This window comes from Cibotium barometz, chromosome 8 (assembly GCF_041138505.1).
Source record: "Cibotium barometz isolate CiBa-2024 chromosome 8, ASM4113850v1, whole genome shotgun sequence".
NCBI lineage: Eukaryota > Viridiplantae > Streptophyta > Polypodiopsida > Cyatheales > Cibotiaceae > Cibotium > Cibotium barometz.
This window is the reverse complement of record NC_141053.1, coordinates 13,397,219-13,420,655: the sequence shown is the minus strand read 5'-3', so window position 1 is coordinate 13,420,655 and position 23,437 is coordinate 13,397,219. Positions and strand designations below refer to the sequence as shown.

Sequence of the window (23,437 nt, the reverse complement as noted above, 5' to 3'; positions counted from 1 at the left end):
CAATGCATTTTGCACTTCTCCCTGACTAGCTTCAAGCATCAACTACTACTCACATTCAACTTTTGATCTACCACTTGGCTCATCTCTGGTAAAGGCTTTTGCTAATTATGATAAACATCATAAATCTGTGCACTACTAGCATCATGGCCTATCCTTTTGACATGCATTACAACTTTACAGCACACAATTTTGGTCCCAATTTGAGTTCAAGTCAAACCTTATAAAAGAGATGCAAAACCTCCACAGATTTCCAACCATGTCTCTGCCATGCTCTCCAATTTGTTTGTCTCTATGCTTTATTGGCCATGTGGAGGCTCAAACTCAAATCCACTTTTGCCAATGGTTAAGCCATTCGTGTGCTCTACTGGTGGCACCAGTAAAGCACACGTTTTGTGCTGGTAGAGCGTGATTAATCTCTTTTTTACATCCAAGGTGATTAAGCTATCCTATACCAAACACAAGGTCTCTATCACCTAGGGAATGGTCCCAACAAAACTCTTGATTAAACTCCCAGCAGGTAGCTTCTTTTTCCTTCTTTTTACTCCATCAGTGCCTTTATTGGATGAGGTCTTCTTTTTCTTGATTTTTTGAGGATTCTAAACCAGGTCACAAAGAAGCTTTATGTATTGATGAATAGCCCATCTAACAGTTTGACACATACCTCAAACCTTCAATAACCTGCAGTTCGTCTTCAGCCGAAAGATGAAATTTTCTGTTATTGCCCATAGCTTCAATGTAGACTCCAACCAAAGCATCAATAGAAGAGCTTACCAATGCATTCCTGCAAGCTGTCATCACAAGTTTTATAAATCACACTTTACTTCAATCATCTTTCTTTATCATGGCTAGGCATTGATGAACCACATTGCTAACAGGATGTGTATCTGCTTACCATCACAAACATGTTTGAAAGCTAAAGCAGCTGCTGCTGCGGGATCCTCTGGAATAGTTAATCCCCTCGTTAGTAAGTTCAGCAGAGATGGCAGCAGTGTTGGTGCACTTGGTGCAACACCAAGCCAGTCCGCAAAAGCTCCTATGGTCAAAAAAGCTGCAAAGCTACCACAGTCAAATGAGAAATTAAATGAAAAAAAATAATTTTAAAACTCTTATCAAAGAAAAGTGGTGGTGGCTCTTTTCCTTCTCTGGGGGGAGAAGAAGAGAGGTGGGTGCCAACAGCTGGGGGCATGCGAAGGGGGCGGGGGGGTGCATGTTGAATATTTCACATTTGAAAGAAGGCGGCTGTCTACCTGTATAGAGTAGCTGATGCTGAACTGGAAGCTGAGGAAGAAGCATTATGACCTGTGAAGTGAGAATCATATGTCATCCTTGAATAGCATCTGCATTCAAACCCTATGCATAAATATGTAAAACAGGGTGTCGGATTTACCCTTGGCATGATTGTAGCCTCGTTTCTTGGAACTGCCTTTGCAATTCCCCGCATGCAATACAATGAAGCTTCAAGAGATTGCCAGTCACATGAGCTGTCCTCAGGTAATACACCTCCACCCTTTGATTTTGATCACAGGCACAATTAACGGAATTCATTGGACAGAGACAAAAAAAAGTAAAGCAGCTTCTACAAGAGAAAGCCATGAGAAGTCAAGAGTAAGCAATATATATCCTTCTTAACCAAGAAACTAGAAATACTGGAAGTCCAACAATGCAAGCCCTCCCCGGCTGGCCCAGCCCCTGTAGAGACCGGCCTTAATAGTAACAGTGCAAATATCCATAAGTGCCTTGTGACCAAGCACGCCAGTGGCGTCACGAAAAACGCAAACGCATGTGTAAACACACGTGCGTGCACACACACACACAAAAATACACAAACAAGTAAGCAAAACCCAAAAATTTTCCTCACAGACCAGTTTCTCCTATTTCTTCTTTGAATGCACACACACGTGTACGTGCAGGAGAGCTTCAAGAGGCTCTCTCTCGACCCCCCTCAGCCACCTGCTTCACTACTCAGAATGTCACTAAGGCCATCCATAAACTTCAGCCTGGGAAATCTAGGGACCATGAGGACCTTTTAGCTGAGCACATCACCCATGCTTGTGACACCATTACCCCCCTTCTAGCTGAGCTATTTAATATGGCACTCTGTCATGGTTTCCCACTCTCTTGGTGTAGATGTCTGGGGGGCATCATGTCCATGTCTCTGTGATGCATGCATCAAGCTGTCTCTATGTCGGCAAAGCTCCATGAGGTATAGTCCAAGACATCTGTGATCAGGGTAATCCATGACCTAGGCGAGTGGCCCAAATCCGTCTCTGAAAAGGCAATGAAATCTCCCTCTAATCTCATAATATAAGGGGCATCTGCAAATGTAATGTTCCTCTGTCTCCACCTCTAATGAGCACAACCGACGGATCCTCTCTCCTCTATCAATCCCAACAGCTCTCCTAGTCCCACCCACAAGTGATGTGAGGAAACCCTAATCTGGCCTATAGCTATCCTCATTGCATGTGACATATGTCTGAGCACATATTGGGGTTTCTGGATGAAGGCATCCTTTGTGAGGTGGAGAAAATGATCCCGGTAAAACTGCATTTTGGTGACCAGCTGCTGAGGAGCCACCCATGTAGTGTGTACCTCTGATCAGTACAAATGAGGTGGTTAATATTCTGAATGGGAGGAATGGGTGAGTGGGAGGAATGGGGAGTCAAGACTGTAATCGAAGGAGGGGAGACAGTTAATCGGAAATCATGTGCCAGAAACCACTTTGTGACCCTAGCATACCAAGATTTTCCATTCCCAGTCTCCACTAACCATGGGGAGGACTGAACTGCTAGCCTCGGGAGCCTGTCTCTACTCAATTTGTACACTCGCTGAATGTAGGTAACTGTCTGAAAAAGAGCATCTACCTATAGTCACAAGAAACTTTTCGAGGTTTCCACGTTTCGAAGGTTTTTTTTCGAAAGGTTTTTATTTATTTATATGTATATATGTATATACATATATACATATATATATACAAATATACGCATGTATATATATTATGTATGTATGTATTTATGTATACATACATACATGTATGTATGTATGTATGTATACATATACATAAATACACACATACATATACATACGTATATATACATATATATGCATACATTTTGAAGGTTTTGAAGGTTTCGAATGGACAAATCCAGTGCAATGAAAGATCATTTAAATAAATGTATTTATATATGTATATACGAATTTATATTTGTATATATGTATGTATGTATATATATATGTATGTATGTATATATATATATATATATATGTATACATATACATACGTTTCGAAGGTTTCGAATGGACGAATCCAGTGCAACAAAGGGCAAGCTGTGGGTCATTAGAAGGTAGTTCTCTGAGTGTTTTTCAGTGGGACAAGAATCATAAGTTTAGGGTATGCATGTAGCCAAGGGGAGTTACACAGGGACATGATTTTCTTTCAATTTTGAGGTTGGACATGATTTTCTTTTAGTTTTGAGATTTTTTAGACCAAGGGGAGTTGCACATGGACATGATTTTCCCTTGCGATTGACTGCCTATTGGCAAGTTCCAGGGGCGTGTTTGGACCAAGAGGGCAAAGTCAAAAAACCTCAAAAACCTTTTAATGAAACCTGAAATTTGGGCAAAACTGCCGTGCTAACCCCCCAAAGTTTTTTAAACCACTTGAAGTTGATGTTTGTTCAGATGTCTTGGCAGCTTATTATGCCAAGTGCCAGGCAACAGACATTCAGGGGCAGCCATTGCCCAAGAAGGGGTGGACAGCAGCACGGGCAGCTCGCAAGGCAGATGGGCAGCCAAGAAACACAAGAGAACCAGCATGAAACAGACCAGGCAAAATGGTGATCAATTTTGCATGTGATCACGAAGCCTGTTTTGGGCGTGGAAGGTTTATTTGGGCCGTCCAGGTTTGGGCACCCACCTGTGTGAAGACCAACCTTTAATTACAAGAGTTTTATTTCTGTTTTTCCCAGCGACAAGCCCGTGAACAGGGAATTTCACCTGTAAATAGCCCCTTCTCCTCCCACTTTATTTGGTGTTATATCCCAAAGTCCTAGGCTCGTTAGTAGGTCTAACCTTGGGTTAGGTTATTTGGGCATGGGGATGGGGCACCTAAAGGGGACGTCTAGTGTGAATTAGAAGCAATGATTGATTATAGCTCCTATTTTTATAGGAGGGACTTAATTGTTAGAGAGAGCACATCCCAGTCCTCGACTTGTGGGCTAGTGAAATAATCCATGCAAGGACACTGGCTAGCCATCTACAATTTATTATATCAATTTTTTTTGTACAAAGTTTCAATCTGGCTGAAAAAAGCTCAGATTCTAGAATACATAGATCGTCTATAGGCACATCTACGCATCCCTCGATAAACCCTATCTGAGACACATGGGTGGGACATCATAGTAGTTGGGAAACGCGTTTCCTACAGGGAAGGAAACTTGGAAACATTTCCTTGTAAGAAACACGTTTTTTTCAAGAATTTTTTTTGACTTTTTTTTTTTTGGTCCCAAATCTAACGTCCAAATCTGTGCGACTCTTTTGTTATTTGTGATTCAAACACTGTAGGCTTCAAATTGATGTTTCAATGTATTCTATGCATTTAGTGTTATTTTTCATATTTTACACAGTATATATTTGAAATTTTGTACATGCAAAAACCTGTAGGTAGGAAACTTGTAGGAAACTTTGGGCTGATTTTACGAAACCCGTTTGAAACTTTTAGGAAAACCGTTTCAAACAACCCCGTAACTACTATGTGGGACATGTGGGGATACTTCAATCCTATGAGCTCGAACATAGTAACAAAGCCTGTGCCTTTTGATTGGTGGTGAATCAGCACCAGGGCTGATTTTACGAAACCTGTTTGAAACTTTTAGGAAACACTGTAGGCTTCAAATTGATGTTTCCATGTATTCTATGCATTTAGTGTTATTTTTACATATTTTATACAGTATATATTTGAAATTTTGTACATGCAAAAACCTGTAGGTAGGAAACTTGTAGGAAACTTTCGGTTGATTTTACGAAACCCGTTTGAAACTTTCAGGAAAACCATTTCAAACAACCCCGTAACTACTATGTGGGACATGTGGGGATACTTCAATCCTATGAGCTCGAGCATAGTAACAAAGCCCCTGCCTTTTGATTGGTGGTCAATCAGCACCACGGCTGATTTTACAAAACCCGTTTGAAACTTTTAGGAAACCCGTTACAAACAACCCCGTAACTACTATGTGGGACATGTGGGGGTACTTCAATCCTATGAGCTCGAACATAGTAACAAAGCCCGTGCCTTTTGATTGGTGGCGGAATCAGCACCAAGACCACCAATGAATGATTTGCACAGGTAGATGGCGATCAGACCACCTTGGCATGACAAGATATTATTTCCATATCTCACAGCTTGATGCTTAAAAAATTGGGCTTCTTTGTGACTAATACATCAACTAGGGCAGGGAGGTGTTTGTGTTGAATCGGAGTTAACATTGAGGTTGTGTTCTTTGAAACTCTTTGAAGGCACCTGCAAGGCCGGTATCTCATAGAGAAGCGTGGACTAGTGAAGGTAGCTCCGAGATAGACATATGAGTGCATCACCTCAACTCAATATGCAGCTCTAGCCCTATTGGAGAGGCAATATTTCCGGTCGCATTTTCACGAGCCGAGGATGAAGGCAACCGCTTTTTGACACCCTAGTCACCCTGGCAGTTATGTATGCAGCTCCCTTTTGGGAACCAGATTTTTCCCTGGCAGATTGGCAGCGCATAGAGTGTCCTCAGATCATGATGTCATCACAGGTGATACGCAGCAAACCATCCGTCCCCCACCAAGTCATCCAGGCAAAGTTTGCTACGGCTCCTATGTTGATGGCAGCCTTGTTCTAGACATTCACTTATATATAGAGGGTGAGGGACTCCCCTGATTCGCACTACATTCATCAAAGTAGATAACAGCCATAGTAGCAACGAAACTCGTTTCAGTCCATTTGAAATGGACTGAAACGTTTCACAAAAGTTTCATACTTTGAAACGCGTTTTTTATCTATAAAAAAAAAGGTCTTATCACATCTTTTTGCCCGATGTGTACTTCGTGTACAGCTGCACACGTTTCGACATTCGAGCTGCTGCCGCCGCCTGCGCCGACTAAAGCTGTCCACGACTCCACCCGCGATCCATCACCGACTGCGTGGCGACTCTCGACAACTGCTGGGCCGCTGGCCAACTCCTTACGACTGCTGTTCACGAGTCACGACTGATTGGTGACTCCCGACTGCCTGCAGCCTGTGACCTGTCCATTCGTTTCCACCCGACTGCGGAGGAGCCTGTGGTCGACTGCTACAGTGCTGTGGGCCGTGGCTGACTGTTGTGTACAGTGTGTTCACCTTCACCCAACCAAGTGCTGTAACCTGTGTAGTGTGACTTGTCCACCACCCACCTTCACGAGTCACGACTATTGTCCAGACTCCAAGCCTGCTGCCCAGTGCCAAGTCTCAAGGTAAGCCTAGCTGCCTGGGTGTTTTATGTTTCTAGAATCTATACTATTGTGTTTTATGTTTCTATACAATATACTATTAACTATACATAATACAAGCTGCTCTAGCCTACTGCGCCTGCAGTCTATATCAGGCTTTTTTTCCCATAACTAAAATGGGGATTTTATCACAACCTATGCAGGCAACTTTGCAATATGCCTCGCGCACAGGATCCCTTGTGGAGCAATGTCACATGGGAGAGCAAGTATGTAGGCTCAGGCTCGGGAAAATGGAGGTGCAATTTTTGTGCAGAAGTGCATCCTGGCAGCATTACACGGTTGAAGGCACACTTCACACATACAAAGGGCCATGGGGTGGGACCTTGTAAGGTCGTACCAAGGCACATTTATGAAAGCCTTAAGGCTTGGAAGGCTAAGGAAGTAGGCCTTCTTGTTGAGGAGATTGTGGATCCTGAGCATTTAAGAGAGGCTGCCATGACTGTGGAAGAGCAAGATTCTACAGTAGGTGACATGCAAAGTCAGTATCATGGGACTTTTACTGTTGGGGGTAGCTCTAGTTCACAACCTCGAGCAAAGAGGACAGCTTTACCTTTGTTGAAGAAAGGGCATGTGAAGGCAGGGTTTCAAAAGGTTGCCATGAAGGAGGCAACAAGGGAGATAACCAAGCTTTTTGTGCAGTGTGCATTGTCCTTCAATATTTTGCGGACTCCTCGATGGAGGACAACCATTAGAGCAATCTCACGCATAGGTTGTGAGTGGGATGGTCCCTCATATGAGGCCTTACGTACTACAGAGCTTTGGAGAGAGAAGCTAGCAGTTGAGACAGAGATGGAGCCTCTTAAGGCTACTTGGGTAAAGTATGGGTGTACTTTGATGTGTGATGGCTGGTCAAATGTGAAGAAGAGGAGTGTTTATAAGATTCTGGTCTCCTCATGCAAAGGCATTATGTTTATTCGTGCCATTGATGCCTCTGTGGCGGGGACAGTGGTGACAGGGGAGTTCATCTTCAAGCATATACGCCAGGCTATACAGGAGATTGGCCCAGACAACATTGTGCAGGTGATAACAGGCAATGGGTCGAATTGTGTTTCCATGGGAAGGATGCTTGAAGAAGAGTTTCCCAAGATTGTATGGACACCTTGTGTTGCACATAGCCTTGATTTGATGATAGAAGATGTGGGAAAGTTGGATTGGGTGAGGAACATTTTTTCTGTAGCCTCTAGTATGGTGAACTTTGTCACCAAAAGGCCGAAAGTGTTGAGCATGTATAGAGCCAATTCTGATCTAGAGCTCTTGAAGCCATCCAAAACCCACTTTGCCTACATGTTCATTGTGGTGGAGAGGCTCGTGAGGGTGCACCATGGCCTAATGCGCACAGTGGTATGTCGTGAGTGGGCAACATGGGATGACAAAGATGCACCAAAGTCAGTTTCATTTGCTCGTATGGTCATGAGGGAGACTTGGTGGAATGATGCACAGGCACTTGTCAAGACACTGAATCCAAAGTGTCCTTCGACTCACGGACATGGAGGGGAGTACCACTGGGCTCCTCTATGAGTTCATGGACAAGATTGGAGAAGCCCTCGATGCTTGTACATTATTGTCTCCTGAGAGGTATCACTCTTATTCTTTCTCTTGAAGTTAGATAGATCATAGAACTTAGAAGATTGAAGTATATGCTCATTGCTTACTTTTTTGTTTTTCCACTTGCAACTTTGAACTCATACGCAAAGTTCAAGATATTAGGGAGATATGGAACCAACGCTGGGATTGGTTTCATAGGCTAATCCACGCAGCTGCACACATTTTGCATCCTCTTTGGAGAAGTGAGGAGCAGTACTTGAGTGAAGAGGTAGAGGCAAGATGGAGCTCTTACATTTCCAGGCTAGTGGGTGGTGATGTGCAACTTATGAGAAAGCTGGAGGATGAGCTTCTCATATATCGGAACAGTAGCCATATGTTTGGACGGCCAACAGCACAACTGAGGGACACACAATTGGAGCCTGTTTCTTGGTGGGAGAAATATGGCATTGGTACTCCAAATTTGGTAAGTAACAAGTTACTAAGTATAACTTGTCTAAGAATATTGACAGTCTTATACTTCTATTCAATGATGAATGGTGTTGATTTTTATCTGCAGAGACGCATTGCCATGAGAGTTCTCTCACAAGACTGTAGTTCAGGACCTTGTGAGAGAAACTGGAGTACATGGGCACTTTTCCACACAAAGAAGAGAAATAGGCTCTCAATTGCACAATTGGAGAGGCTTGTGTTTTGTCATTGCAACTTGCGATTGATAGAGCAGAAAGGGAACCCCATCGAGCCTTGCCAAGTCAATCCTGACGAGATTGATATCACAAAGTGCAAGGAGATCCCCGACATCCCTCAGGAGGACAGAGATATATATCCCATGTTGTATGAGGAGATTACAGCTACATCTCATGGTACACGATCCCACACAGTTGCTAGCACCAGTGCGACACCAGCAGATCATGAGGATGAGGCATTTGAGGAGGATTCAGCCAGTGGTACCAAGTGGTACCAGTAGTGAGAGTGAGGATGAGCGTGATGGAGAGGATGATGGGCAAGAGGATGAGCCTTGAGTCATTTATCTATGTACTTTTTTTTGGATTTGGTGGACCATGGGACATTGTGTGATTGTCATGACTCTTGGGAGTCATCATGATTTATCTTTATTATGATGTTTTTTATTGTGTTAAGTGAAGTACCACACTCTTGGCTGCCCAGTATCATGTATGGAATGTGGATTGTAGAGAGATGAATATGGGTGTTGTTTTCTAGCATTGAATCATTGTTTACATTGAATAATAATGAATCCAATGTGTTTTCTTATGAGGCATGTTTTTGAAGTATTCTGCCTACTGAAATAAATAGGCTAAGTAGTAAGACCTAAACACTTATTTCTTGTACTACTGTACATTCTATATTAAAATATATATATATTTTTGTATTTTTGTTTGAAACTTTTTTTTGCCGTTTCAAAAAGTTATGAAACTTCTGAAACGTTTCTGAAACCCGTTTCAAATCAGGCGTTTCTGAAACTCCTGGTAACTATGATAGCAGCCAAAGGAGAGCATTCATCCTGGTCTGGCAGAGTACTCACTTGGTTTTAGGCACATGAACTACAGATGAACCGACTCCCTCCATTCACTATGATCTAGGTTCCCCTTACATTAGGCTTACACATAAGGACAGGAACCGGGTGATCCAATACGATCTACTTGGGCTATACACACGTAACACATGGATCACACCAGTAGGCCCATGGCCTACCAAGAGGTAGTACTACAAAGATCATTTCCTGACATTCACTGCATACGGTTTAATACAGAGACCAAATTATCTCAATGCCTTCATGTCCCATGCTTTGAGGATAGCCATTGGCCAGCTTAGGGTATCATCCCTTAGACTATCATCCCTTAGACTGAGGATAGAGACTCGCAGAGCTGAACGGATGCCCAGAGAGGACAGGACATGTAGACTATGTCAGACGGTTGTTGAGTCGAAGGAGCACTATGTTTGCCAGTGCCCAGTCTACTATGAGATCATTTCGTATTGGAGCTCAGCCAACACAAAGACTCACTACTCAAAGATCCTTGCTCCTCCTCTCAGCTTACCATCACCATTTTTTTCCAGCCTAGAGGTGTGGATAGGGAGGCACCAGAGCCCACCATAGTGGATACGGGAGCCTATACCACAGTGCCCCCTCACAGCAGGCCCATGGGAGTTGCATCAGATCAGGCATGCACACTCCAGAGAGCTAGATGGCCTTGGTCCCATTGTACCTTGGCCACCCCCAGCTCATCAGCAACCATAGATTCAGGAGATCCTGGGCCCTGGCCCGCCATCGCTCTAGCCTTCTTGTATCACCCATGATGGACATCCTGGATGGGCCCTTGCCCTACATACAGAGTGACTGACTGTTTTTATTCAGCTCTCCCATATGCCATCACTTATTGTACCCTATACCTGGCATAGTAGGATCTAGATTTTTCATCTTCTACAATCTCAGAGTCTCAGATCTTAGCTTTCAGTTTTCAGTTTTAGTTTACTGTTGCTTTTCCTTTTTTCATACATGACAAGATTTCATGGACACTATGTATACATCATTTTGGTCTCATAGACCGTTTGGGTCTTTTGAAGATGTTAAACTAACTCTCTCTCTCAATCTCTCTCTCTCTCTCTCTCTCTCTCTCTCTCGTCTCATAGACCCTGTGGGTCTTTTGAAGTTGTTCTTTCTTTCTTTCTCTCTCTATCATATGCACACACATGGAAAATAATTTTAAACATTATGCATTGATGAGGGATTATTTCCAATGTTGGCACAAAGGAGTAAAAGCAAGAAGTGTGTCCATCTAAGTGTACCACCACTATGAGAAAGAAAATCCACTCTTCTGCGTACATACTACAGTTGCCTATTAAAAGGGCAAGCAACCAGCATTACATATGGCAAACACAGAGTTTTATACTTGTAATAACGGACTTGCAAGCAACCGAAGAGTTACTTCCCCTCCTAATACTGCAGCTGCATCCATGAGAACCTCTGCCACGGCTGCAAACATCAAGAATCGATGTTTCCATAACTATCTACAGTTAAGTCTTTCCAATAACAGTCCTGAAGAACCTCCCTTATGGACCATTTATGCACTCATCAGTCTGAAAACCATCAATGGAGTTGAACAATGCAAGCTCGACTTAATATGAATACCATATCTAGTTTGCTTGAAATCTGCCTTCTCATCTTTTCTCCATGAGTCAAATCCTGGAGGATACTTTACGCGATAGCTTACCTACACATGTCAAAAACAGTATAGAAGCATCCAAAGGTTTAAAAGGAATCATCCACAGACCTAGGCACTGTGCACATTTAAAAAAACGAAAGAGCTAGAGACCATCAAGGACTACACACTAAATTTCTTGCACCAGTGCAGCTAGACCTTTTAATGAAGCAATATGTCATGGTTTCCCTCATACTTGATCCTCTAATAACATTATACTCATACACAAGTCTCAAAAGCCCAGTAAGTATAGAAGATCATGGCGAGCCACACTATGACAAAGATTTACACCTCTGTTCATGAATCTTTAGTTATCACTTTTAAGACTATTGGACAGCTCGTTACCTATTTCTACCAAGCTATGGAAGGCTACATTAGGGTTGGGAAAGCTTGAGGCCTTGGATGACAATCAAGTCTTAAGGGTATTCCGTGATATAATACGGATGCGCCCCTTAGGAGACTTTTTTCACAACAGCTTTGAGTCCATTGACTGGAGTCAGGGAGGATGTTGCCATCAAAGTAATAGAGACACAAGACCTCCCAGGCCCAAACCTAGATGACCTCCACTAGACACACATAGACATGTAGCCACGTCATATGAAGGTATTGAGATACACCACAGCTCACTCATGACACAAAAACTCATTACACATGCCAAGGAGCAGATGCTACATGGGTATTTATAGGACTTCTCTTTCAATGCCACATGCCATATGCCTGTATACCATGCCACCATTTTCAGCTTTATCACTATTCACAAGTCTCATAGACCATTGTCATCTTCTTTTGATATGTGTTTCAAAATACTTACAACAAGTAGGTATCAGGAGCCAGCCTCTGCTCACATCAATGCTACTATATAGAGTAGAAGCATGGGTAGGTAGCATCTCACTCTTCCACGTGGATGGATATTGAATGAATTCAAAAGAAATTCAACCAGAATTTCTTTAAGGTCAAACAACAAAACCCCATACTCACTTCTCCTCAAGACTAGGATCCTTGACATGAAAAAGCTGATCACATACTGTCCGAGACTTTAAGACTTACCCACTGTGCATAGGCGCCCATGGGAAGTCACTTGTAAGGTCCAAAAGGCCAGCAAGAGAAAAATACTAAACTGAGCAGATAACAGATTACAAATGTCAGTTTTCTCCATGGGAAGCTCTACATCTCTTCACCCACTGATGAGAAGACCCACAGCGGCTAAACGAGGCTTTTCTTCAGAGAAAATGCCTAACCAAATGGGAAAGGCGTAATGGCTCCAAATGTGTTACACCTTGCAAATCAATCCTTGGCGCACAAGACTGGATTTTTTGCTGTGAGAGGACAGAGGATGCCCAGCTATTTGGCAGAACCAATACCACAGTATGCATTCGCATGTCATATGTTTTGGGCAATAGACCTCACATTACTCAATTGGAGCTCAATAGAGAGATTAAGTCACCACTGATTTGCAACAAACCCTGCATCCCCACACATCATTCTAGCAGACTTTGCATCCCACGCACTCCAGATAGACGCAACATTCATACAGAGGGTATGCCAGTTTCCTCTCATAGCTGCTTGTCTTCATCCATGCCTCTGGCATCACAAGGAATCCAAAATTGTTGGTATCCCAGAGCAACAAGGTGGATGTCAACACATGGTCTCTATATCGATGCTCTGCCACCAATTCAAAATTCTGGACAACCCCATGTACTACTGAGTCAGCAAATGAAAAGTGAGAGAACATAGATACAGCCAGAGACAATCTGGACCAGTTTCTCACAAAGGCCGATGGTTTCATCCAGATGCCACGTTACCTAGGGATTCATGTGTCACATGCACTAGAAATCTCCATGGGCCAGCTATGGGTGTCATCACACAAGCTCCATATTGAAGAAAGGAGAAAGGTCCCATCCATACATGAGTATCGAGTGCATGTGTGCATGCAGGCATGTGTTATATGTACATACAGTCAAGGTTGTAGATTAAAGATTCACGCTAAGTTAATCTTCCAAATTATTTGCCTGGATCAATTACATGAATGAATGCTTGATGCTTACCAAAGATACTAGCAACTCAAAGGTTGGACGAAAGATACCCAGTCTCCTTTCCATCTCTACTTCAACAGTAGTCTCACTTTCAAAACCCTTGTAATACTCCCTGCAAGAGCATGTCAACAAATCAATAATGTGTTCCGGATGTGAAATGTGAACAGAGAAACAGCATCCTCAAAAGGGCTGACACATAAGGGGGTTGTTTTGAAGAGGGAGGGGAAGAGGGGCGGGGTGGGGTGGGGGGGAGTGTTTTGGGTCACCAAGTGAACACTTAAATATGCTGCCAACCCTGACTTTGACTACACTTCTGATCTATTGGCATGCATTCCAACATTTGCATTTCAAGTTCTCTCATTAAGATTAGCATACCTTTTGGTCAAGGCAGAGCTTAAGCGGTACCAAAAGTTAAAGGTTATCTCTGCAATGGTGTCATCTGGATGTGATGTAACCTCTACTAGAGCCTCCACAATCATCATGGCTTCTCCAGATCCTGAGAATAATGCAAAAGATGCTAGATCTATTAGTTCTTTCAAACGCTTTTTGCGTACATCTCGAGCTCTGATACATAGTTGGGCTTTCTACATACCAGACAATACAAGAGGAAGAAATGAACAGATCTAATTCCAGGAGGTAGCAAGCCTCAACAAAGCCTACACACAGTTGCAATTAAAACACAGTGGAATGTTTAAGGAATCTAGCATACCATTAGCTATCAGTTCCACATAGGACTCTCCCATTTCTGCAAAAAGGTGTGCAATACCTTTCATGACCTCCTCATCCTGTATTAAGACATTTCCATTTTTAATCATCTATGGCCACCCCCCCTCAGATTACGACCAAGCATATCTATAGTGGAGTTCATATGTCTTGGCTCAGGACCTCGAGTTACCCTCACATCCCTTCACAACAGGCATATAGTTCACACAAGCAAAGACCTTACTTGAAGAGATCTTTTACCTCCTCATCACCTTCCACGTTTACGGCATCTGATACACCCTTCAGCTTGATTTGTTTTTCAGCCAAAGAAATCTGCAAGTCCAAAAAAGGAAAGAGAGGCATTGATACAAAGATTGAAATGCACTGTATATTCCAAACAAAAACTTCTATCATAAAGTGGAATCAAATCTGTTACAAAATGTTTCATGAACAATTTCTGATCAAGGTCTGTCCCAAACAGCATTTGACCTAAAAGTCAAGGTGAGAGCTCCCCACTAACCCTGCGAGCAGCCTCCTCCCTCTCACCTGTGCCTACTTTCTCCCCCATTCCTGTGGCCCTGTGACACTCTCTCCCACCCCTCCCCCTCCCCCCACCCCCCCCCCTCCCAAAAAAAAATCTTTGCCCCTGCTGCACCTCTCCCCTCTGCCTACCCTCCTGTCTGCACTGTCCGCTCTATCCCCCATTAATTGACTCACCCCCACCCTTCCGACATTCCTGCCTGGCTCACCCTCTACATTTCTCCTCCTCGAGTGTGTCATTTATGGTGGCTTGTGGCTGCCTTTGTTGCTTAACCTGCATGACCCATTCATGTTTTGGTGCTCTTCAACTCTTCTGTAACCTTGTCATTGGCGGCTTTAAGCCCTTCCATATCATCTATTAGTGCTTCTTTGAAGCTGATCTCACCATATCATCTATTAGTGCTTCTTTGAAGCTGATCTCACCATCTTCAGCACCTATGGTGGCTTTTAATGCCTCCATCTCTGCCCTCGTTCTCCTATGATGGGAGTAGGCTCACCCCATGGGGGTCTCCTTCATGCCTTTGATCGATGTGGCTAGTAAGCATATATGTGTTTCAAGTTCCTGTATCCTGGCAACCTTCTTCTGCATTTCCCTTTAGATTTCTTCCTTGTGTTTTGCTTGTAGGTTCTTCATCTCTGTGACCTCCTCCTATAGGGTAGCAGTCTGAGCATCTTTGGGTGCGAGAACATCTTTCATGAACAGCTTAAGACTGTCCATATCCTTCTTGATTTCTGAAAACCGTCTTTCAAGGTTGTTGAAAGTCCTATCTGCAATCTTCTTATTGTCGATGGTCAAGGCCTTCAGGCTGTCTGCCACTTTGTTAAGCTCCTCCTTGAATCCCGTACTGAGGGGGGCCATACTGGAAGAGAAGGGCGGGGGGTGAAAAATCAAGAAAATCAAGAAGAGAGACACAGAGAGTTAGGACACAACAGACAATCCTGTTTCAGAGCAGCAAACCCTAATTTTACCCTGCCATATAGGTGACAAAATCCTGATTTTCGGGTCAAAAAGCATAGTAAAAGCCCTAATTCGTCATTGTAAAGAGAGAAAGAAAGAAAGAAAGAAAGAAAGTTATATTAACGTCTATGGAAGACCCCAAGGGCCTATGAGACCAAAAGTAATACAATGGTACCATGGATATACTGAACCATGGAAAAATGAAAGAAAAGTAAAATGAAAACATCTGACAGTATATGTTGTGATCAGCTAATGACGATACCCGCCTCAGCCAGAACCGATCTGATGGTGGAGTGAATGTCAGGCCTCTGTGATGGGAGCGTGTCATGTCGGCAGAGAACCTCACCAATCTATCTGTGTGGTGGAGGGACCTGATGCTCTGGGTCGGGGACGTCTGGCTCGCAGAATGGATCGAGGTCTCTCGCCGAGAGAAAGAAAGAAAGAAAGAAAAATGTATTAATGTCTTCAAAAGGCCAAAATGACCTGTGAGACCAAAAGGTTACATCATATCCATGAGAGAGAGAAAGAAAGAAGAAAGAAAGATATATTAACGTCTACGAGAGGCCAAAGTCGGCCTATGAGACAAAAAATAATACTGTGTTCTTCCGGTCATCGGAAGAAAAGAAACAAAAGAAAAAGTGTGCATGTGTCTGGATACAACTGCGAATCATCATGGATCGGTGGAGCCCATATACAAACAATATAAGGGGGGTGGGGATGTGGATGGAGTGCTAAGGCAAGATGCATCTCTATATGCTGAAGGGGTAGTACAAGCATGCTATGCAGATCTATGTCTAACTCCATCCAGTGCCATAAGAGGGGTATAAGATATCATACATCGCCGATGCTGAGGCTGTGAATGGCATGAACATGTACCCTGAGTCTGAATGAAAGCGAGCTAGCCTCTCCTGTGTCTCCATCTGGTGTCTCATTCGGATAGCTGCTATCTCTCGGTGACGGAGTCGGGGTGCTCTATGTCCAGTCTGTCTAGGTCTCCTCTTGGCTCTCAATTCCTCTGCTCTCTGTGCGGTCACCCCTCGTGGTACATCAACTGGCACTGGCATAGCTCTCTGGAAGAAATCTGTGAGCTGGGACTGTCTCCCACCCCTAGTGGGAGCGGGTGTCTGGAGGAGTCTCTCTCGAGAACTATGAAGCTCTAGTAGTAGTCTGCCAAGCTGTCGCTGGTCCGAGGCCTCCATCAACTGATGTAGTGAAGAGTGCTCCTCAAACAATCCTGCATATCTATCTCTGACCCCCTGGTGGGCTCTACATCTACATACAAAGTGATCCTCAGTCTCCACCTCCTCGCGGCACAATCTGCATATCCGCTCAGCTCTAGGAACCCGTGCCGCTCTCCCAGCCTCTATCTCTAGCTGATGTGATGAGACTCGTAGCTGTCCAATAGCAACGCGAGAGCTGTGTGGCATGTATACATCCATGTACCGCGGTCGATGTATAAACCCATCCCCTGAGATGCTCATAAAGTGGTCTCTGTGTAGTACAGCATCTTCGGTGGTAGTGGGCTCTCTGGTGCTGTCCATGTCTCCTGTATGTAGTGCTGCCATATGTCCTGTCTCATCACTCTGTTCCTCTCATTGAGAGAGAGGTAACCCCGTGGAGCAGACTGATCATACTGAAAAGGTGGCAACCGCTCAATGTATATACCATGATGTGAGAACCACTGTAGCATCTGTGCATACCAAGATCCAGTGTGTCCAGCCTCGGCCAGCTGTCTGGATGCCTCAAAAGCTCGGCGGGATAATCTCTCCATGGGCATCTCCCTCATCCTGTATATAAAGGAGATTGTCTGGAACAATGCCTCCGCTGCCATAGGTGGTGCAGCAAACTCAGCTCGAACAATGTCGTGCGGGACGGATGGTTTGCTGCGTATCATCCTCAAGAGCATCAAGATCTGTGGTCTCTCCAGCTTTACCCATGTGGAGGCTGCAAGCCCTGGTGCCCAAACCGCTGCTGCATACATCAAGGCTGGTGTCACTAATGTATCAAAGAGCCACCCCTTCGTGCGGGGTTCCTGAAAATGTGCCTGATAACACTGACGCTCAAGGCCAGCAAGAGCTGCATACCCCCGGGTCACTCTGTCTCGGACTGCCTGAGCCATGGAGAAGCGTCCAGCTGAGCTAGTAAATGTGATGCCAAGGTAAACATAAGAGCTCACCACCTCGACCCGCCCTCCTGCTAATGTGAGAGTAGTGTGGCTCCTGACTGCGGGTGAAGTGTGGAAGATCATAACCTTGGTTTTCCCAAGGTTCACTGTGAGCCCCTGCTGTGCGCAGAAGTCATCAAGAGCCACAAGGTGTCTTTGAAGCCCAACCTGCGTGTCGGATACCAAGATGATGTCATCAGCATAAAGCATAACATGGACAGTAATACCTGATAGCTCAACCCCAGAGCCTCCTCCCTGTGTGATGTAGTCGACCACCTCATCAATATAGAGCCCAAAGAGCGTGGGGGAGAGCGGGCACCCCTGCTTCACACCAATGGTGCTAGCAACTGTGTCGGACAAGCCTCCTGGGCATCGGACTCTCCCAAAGACCTGCTCATATAGCCTGTATATGCCCCACATCATGTCTAAAGGTATGCCTAGTGTCTGTAGTCGCCGAAAGAGGCGCTCTCTGGGCACAATATCAAATGCCTTGCGGAAATCCACAAAGCAACAATAGAGCCGTTGCCTCCGTGCCTTGGCCTGATCAATCAGGCACCTCAATGTAAAAATGCGGTCGATGGTCGAGAAGGCTCGACGGAAGCCTGCCTGGCCTGCTGCTCTCAATCCCCTAACCTCTGCATGAGTGCTCAGCTCTGCCTCCAAAACTGCCCCGTATAGTTTGGCCAATATATGGCCAATCATGATGGTCTTGTAGTTCCCGGGGTCTAGTACATCTCCCGCTTTATGGATCGGCACAATAGTGTGCATCGTCCACTCAGCCGGAAACCCCTCTGACAGAGCTCTGTTGAAGAGATGAGCAAGAAATGGTGCCAATGTATCAATAGCATAGATGAGATGCTCTCCCTATAATCCTGTATGATCTGTCGCCCGTCCATGTTGGAGTCGGCATATGGCCCTCCTAACCATAGGTGGGGTGAAGAAGGTGGAGACTGTGGGGCATGGCTCTGTGGGCTGTGGTATAGGGGGCTGTGCAGGCAACTGATAAAGTCTCTCTGCATATGTCTGCCAGGTCTGAGGATCGGCAATAGGTGTGGGAGGACGGGGCTCTCTGAGTCTCCTCCAAGCAGCAGCAGCATCTCTGCTCATGAGCATGTGATATGTGTCCCAGTACTGAGCCTCCTCATAAGCTCGCCGCTTACGGCGGCGGGTGAGAGTATGCATCCTCTTGCCTGCCTGCCTGCCTCCGGGTGATCTCCCCGCGGGCCCTCTGCACTCGGAGACTGCGGTAAAGGTTTCTGCACTCATCATCATACCATCGGTTCTGGGGCATGCTCCCAGATGTAGGTGGCCGTCCTGTCTGTATGTGGTATGGGAAACTCCTCGCGGCTGCGGAGTGAAGTACATGTGAGAGCTGGGAGGTGAGCATGGCCATGGGTGCCGATGGATCTAAGGCAAATAGCTGATCATGAACATGATAGTCGTACACCTCGGCTAGGTCCTGAGTGAAGTGAAAAATAGTGCGTGGTGGCTGTATGATGGGTGGGTGGGTCTCCAATAAGCTCCTAAAAGTGAGGGATAGGTATGTATGATCCGCCCCAATGGGGCATGGTGGTACGGTGAAGTGAGACACCATATCTGCTGCCTGCCGGGATCCCATATCCACTGTACTACTGCCGCCTCCCACTGGAAAGCAAGTCAACCCACCTGAATCTGGCCACTGAGTCATCCAATTATAAATAACGAGATGGTGTCGGGCCCCAAGCTCCAACAGATGTTGCCCATATCCAGTGCTGTCAGCTCCTCCATCAGCGGAGATCCGAGTGGTCCCTGTATCCTCTGTAGCTAGCGGCTCTAGTCTCAGGGGATCCTCAAAGTCATAGATCTAGCACTGTCTGCTCTGAGTCCGTGCATTGAAGTCCCCCATCAAGAAGACTTCTCCCAGTGTCGAATAGTGTAAGATCTCCTCAGATAAGACAGAGTATGGAGACTCACTACCCGGCTCCTCAGTGGTGGCAAACCGCGACCCCTTCGGAGGAAAGTAGCAAAGGGCGATATAAATCCATCTGGTCGCCGAGAGGCGTAAGCTAATCCACATGTATCTCGCCTCCGAGTCTCGTGCCACGACTCGAACATGCTCATGTAACCCATGCCTGAAAAGCACTGCAATACCTCCTGAACCTCAGGAGGTGGCCTGTCTCATCCCCTGTCGGTGAGCTGACTCCCACTGATAACCCTCAACCCGTGGTAAGCCCCTCTCCGGGCTCTCATGTGTCTCTGTCAGCAAGATGATATCCCGGCCCTCCATCACCTCCTCAAGTCTCCCTGGATGTGTCCATAGGACTCCATTACAGTTCCAGATTGCTATGTGTATCTCTTTGTCCTCATGTTGTTTCCTCCGTGTCTCATAGGCCAGATGGCGCTATTCGACCCTCTTCCCATCAATGTAGATGTGACCATCCCTATAATGTGCCTTCTTCCCTTCTTTGCATGCCACCTTGATCTTCGGCATGCATAATCTTCTATGCTCCAGTTGCATCCATGTGAGGTCATCATCGAAGTAGATGGGGTCCCCTGGCAAGCTCCTCAAGATAACCCGTCTTCTCATAAAGCTCATCCTACTCTCCTCGTCCGGGAACTGTAGCACTAAGGCCTTGCCTTTGGTGGAGTCCTTTGGGGTTGTCCTTCATACTCTAGTGAATGGGAGCGGCTCATCCTCCTTTAGTCCTAGCTTGGTACATAGGTTCCGCCCGTCAATCTCGGGCGTGGAGGTAGTGCTCTCTGGTATCCCTGTGACTCGGATGTTGAGGCGCCGGATCCGTCGCATCTTCTCTTCATCAAGAGTAGACTGCATCATGTGTACATCATATCCATGAGAGAGAGAGATTTTATTAACATCTTCCAAAAGACCGAACTCGGCCTATGAGACAAATCGGAGTACCTGTATGGGGTATCCTCTGTCATCCCAACAAAATGAAAAAGTACTGAACTAAAAAGCTGAATCTGGGTGTGCAATAAGTACAATGAGTGGTGAAGGGGATGGAGCTCTACTACTAGGAGAATGCAAAGCTATATACATGGAGTATACAATCATGATATGCAACCTAGATAGCTCCATCCTGTACCATACTGGGGGTATAAAATGGTATACATCAGTGAAGGGGGTGTCCACAGCTCCCTGAAGAACATGCCTGGGTGTGCTCTGAAGCGAGCCAGTCGCTCCGCACACCCTCTGTGAAACTGAGCTCTGATCTCTGTTATCTCTCTCTGGTATAGGCGTGGTGTCCGAAAGCCAGGTGTCTTCTGCCTCCTGCGGGCTCTAAGTGTCTCTGCTCTCTGGAGAGTAATTCCCTGCCGTGTAGGGGCTGGGAGGGGGATGGATCTCTGAAAAAATGTAGTAATCTGTGTCTGTCGCCCCCCTTCTAGAGCTGTCTGAGCCTGTAATAATGTCTCTCTGTGGCGTTGTATGTCTAGAATGAATCTCCCCAGTATGCGTTGGTCTGCTGCCTCAAAGATCTGGCATAGGGAATGTGGCTCTCTGAATAAAATGGGATATCTCTCTCTGATAGCTGTATATGCTCTGCATCTGCATACATAATGCTCCTCACTCTCCACCTCCTCTCTGCACAATCTGCATACCCTCTCCTCTCGGGGGATCCGTGCTGCTCTGACCGTCTCAATCTCCAATCGGTGTGATGAAACTCTAAGCTGACCAATAGCCACTCGGGAGCCGTGTGGTAAAAAGCCCTCCATGTATCTAGGCCTCTCTATAAATCCATCATCAGTGATACTCATGAAGTGATCTCTGTAGTATAGCATCTTCGGTGGAAGAGGCTGTGTAGGCGATATCCATGTCTCTCGTGTATAGAGCTGCCATAGATCCTGTCTCAATACTCTGTTCCTCTCACTATGAGAGAGACGGATATGTGGTGCATCCCTGTCATACTGGAATGGTGGTAGATGATCCATGTCTAGGCCATGCTTTGAGAACCAATGTGTGACCTGTGCATACCATGATCCTCTGTCTCCTGCCTCAGCCAGCTGTCTAGATGCCTCAAAGCAGCTGTCGTATCCCTGGCTTTAGTTTTCAAAAATCCAAAACCCGTTTCCACACTGACCTGATCTCACCATGCATACATCCTGTCATCTCAAAGACGACGATCAATACTTGCATATAATTGAAATATAAATAGCTGAATTTCTGCCAAAGCCTTTGATAGACAAGCGTTGTGTTGGAACAATTGTACCAAGAAATTCAAATAAAGAAAAAATGAATAATATTCTGGAGACGGGAAAAAGAATTGAAGGTTCCAAAACCCAAACCCTTTCAAATAGTCCTTGCAACCAGCTGCATGCATCTTTTCTTCCCCTGGTCTCCTCCATTAATTCCCCCTCCCAATGTCAGAATATTTGCCACCCTTCTATGCAAAATGAACCTGGCAATTTTAATGCTTTTTCTGAACTGATCTTAAAATCAACTCCAGATTGATTCCATAAAAGATTTACTGGACTAAATGTTACAACACCCCCATGGGACTCAAGTGCATTTCAACCATAACCGTCCTGTAGTTGCTCGGATCGAGCATATCTCCTGTTTTGTGAATTGGCACAATGGTGTGCATCGTCCACTCCCCAGGCAAACCTTCTGCTAGTGCCCTGTTAAACAGGTGTGCAAGAAAAGGAGCCAAAGAATCTACTGCATATATGAGATGCTCACCCTGCAGGCCCATATGGTCGGTGGCCCGTCCATGCTGTAGGCAGCAAGCTTCCTGTACCATCCAGTGGGTAAAGAAGCTAGCTGTGGTAGGTCGAGGCTCCTGTGTGGCTGAGGTATAGGTGGCTGCTGTGGGGCCTGGTATAGGCCCTCTGCATATGTGTGCCATCCCCCATGTGGGAAGCATGTCAGCCCTCTTGATCACGGCCACTGTAGCATCCCGTTATAAATAACGAGACGATGCCTGGCTCCCAACTCTAGTAAGTGGTCCCCATAATGTCCTCTGTCTGGTCCAGTGTCCTCTGATGCCCGACTAGCCCCTATCCCCTCTGGATCCACAGGGTGGAGGATCTCCATGTCATCATAGTCATACACCTCACACTGTCTGCTCTGTGTGTGGGCATTGAAGTCGCCCGTAAAAAAAGAGAGCCATGATGTGCCGGTGTAGTTTGTTCTCCACCTCATTGAGGTTGGAATCGGATGTCTTCTTGTTCTCCTTGATTAGTGCCTTCATTGCCATCTCGAGGGCCTTGAGTTTCTCTTGGAGACTCGGGGCCATTCCTCCAGATCACTCTGCAGTCCTTCCCACAGGCAAGGAGGAGAAAGAGAGAGAGAGAGAGAGAGAGAGAGAGAGTTATGTCGCTGCCTTGGGGGCCTGAGCATGGGTGGGTGGGGGAAGGGGAGCAAACAGTCGGATAGGCAAAATGGGAAGGAGGGCGACCAGTGCTGAAGCGAAACAGTGGGAGAGGCGAAATGGGCAGGAGGCGGGGAAAGGGGAGTAAACAGTCGGATAAGGGGGAGCAAACAGTCGGATAGGCGAAATGGGAAGGAGGGCGACCAGTGCTGAAGCGAAACAGTGGGAGAGGCGAAATGGGCAGGAGGCGGGGAAAGGGGGGCAAACAGTCGGATAAGGGGGAGCAAACAGTCGGATAGGCGAAATGGGAAGGAGGGCGACCAGTGCTAAAGCGAAACAGTGGGAGAGGCGAAATGGGCAGGAGGTGGGGAAAGGGGGGCAAACAGTCTGATAAGGGGGAGCAAACATTCGGATAGGCGAAATGGGAAGGAGGGCAACAAGTGCTGAAGCGA

The 23,437-nt window shown here is 45.7% G+C and overlaps 2 protein-coding genes across 5 annotated transcripts in view; one reads left to right on the top strand and one right to left on the bottom strand.

The window, feature by feature from the left end:
• Positions 1-23,437, bottom strand: part of MOS14 (ARM repeat superfamily protein) — a 66,608-nt gene that overhangs the window by 5,212 nt on the left and 37,959 nt on the right. For all 4 annotated transcript variants that reach the window (XM_086801324.1, XM_086801325.1, XM_086801326.1 and 1 more), the window contains 10 exons: positions 14,279-14,350; positions 14,025-14,100; positions 13,691-13,811; positions 13,328-13,427; positions 11,213-11,294; positions 10,974-11,056; positions 1,388-1,507; positions 1,248-1,299; positions 893-1,048; positions 662-788 (listed from right to left, as the gene is read on the bottom strand). In XM_086801324.1, coding sequence (XP_086657450.1) covers positions 662-788; positions 893-1,048; positions 1,248-1,299; positions 1,388-1,507; positions 10,974-11,056; positions 11,213-11,294; positions 13,328-13,427; positions 13,691-13,811; positions 14,025-14,100; positions 14,279-14,350 — 989 coding nt within the window. The remainder of the gene's footprint in view (positions 1-661; positions 789-892; positions 1,049-1,247; positions 1,300-1,387; positions 1,508-10,973; positions 11,057-11,212; positions 11,295-13,327; positions 13,428-13,690; positions 13,812-14,024; positions 14,101-14,278; positions 14,351-23,437) is intronic.
• On the top strand, positions 8,255-9,152 carry LOC147635930 (uncharacterized). Its single transcript, XM_086801328.1, has 2 exons — positions 8,255-8,530; positions 8,624-9,152. Exons 1-2 carry the CDS (start codon positions 8,393-8,395, stop codon positions 9,029-9,031), a joined length of 546 nt encoding a protein of 181 aa, XP_086657454.1. The 5' UTR covers positions 8,255-8,392; the 3' UTR covers positions 9,032-9,152.

Bases quoted from the DNA above. Each gene is read 5' to 3' on its own strand.
- LOC147635930 (XM_086801328.1), top strand. From the start codon at position 8,393: ATGAGAAAGCTGGAGGATGAGCTTCTCATATATCGGAACAGTAGCCAT. The intron at 8,531-8,623 runs GTAAGTAACAAG...TTTTATCTGCAG, and splicing joins GCATTGGTACTCCAAATTTG to AGACGCATTGCCATGAGAGT.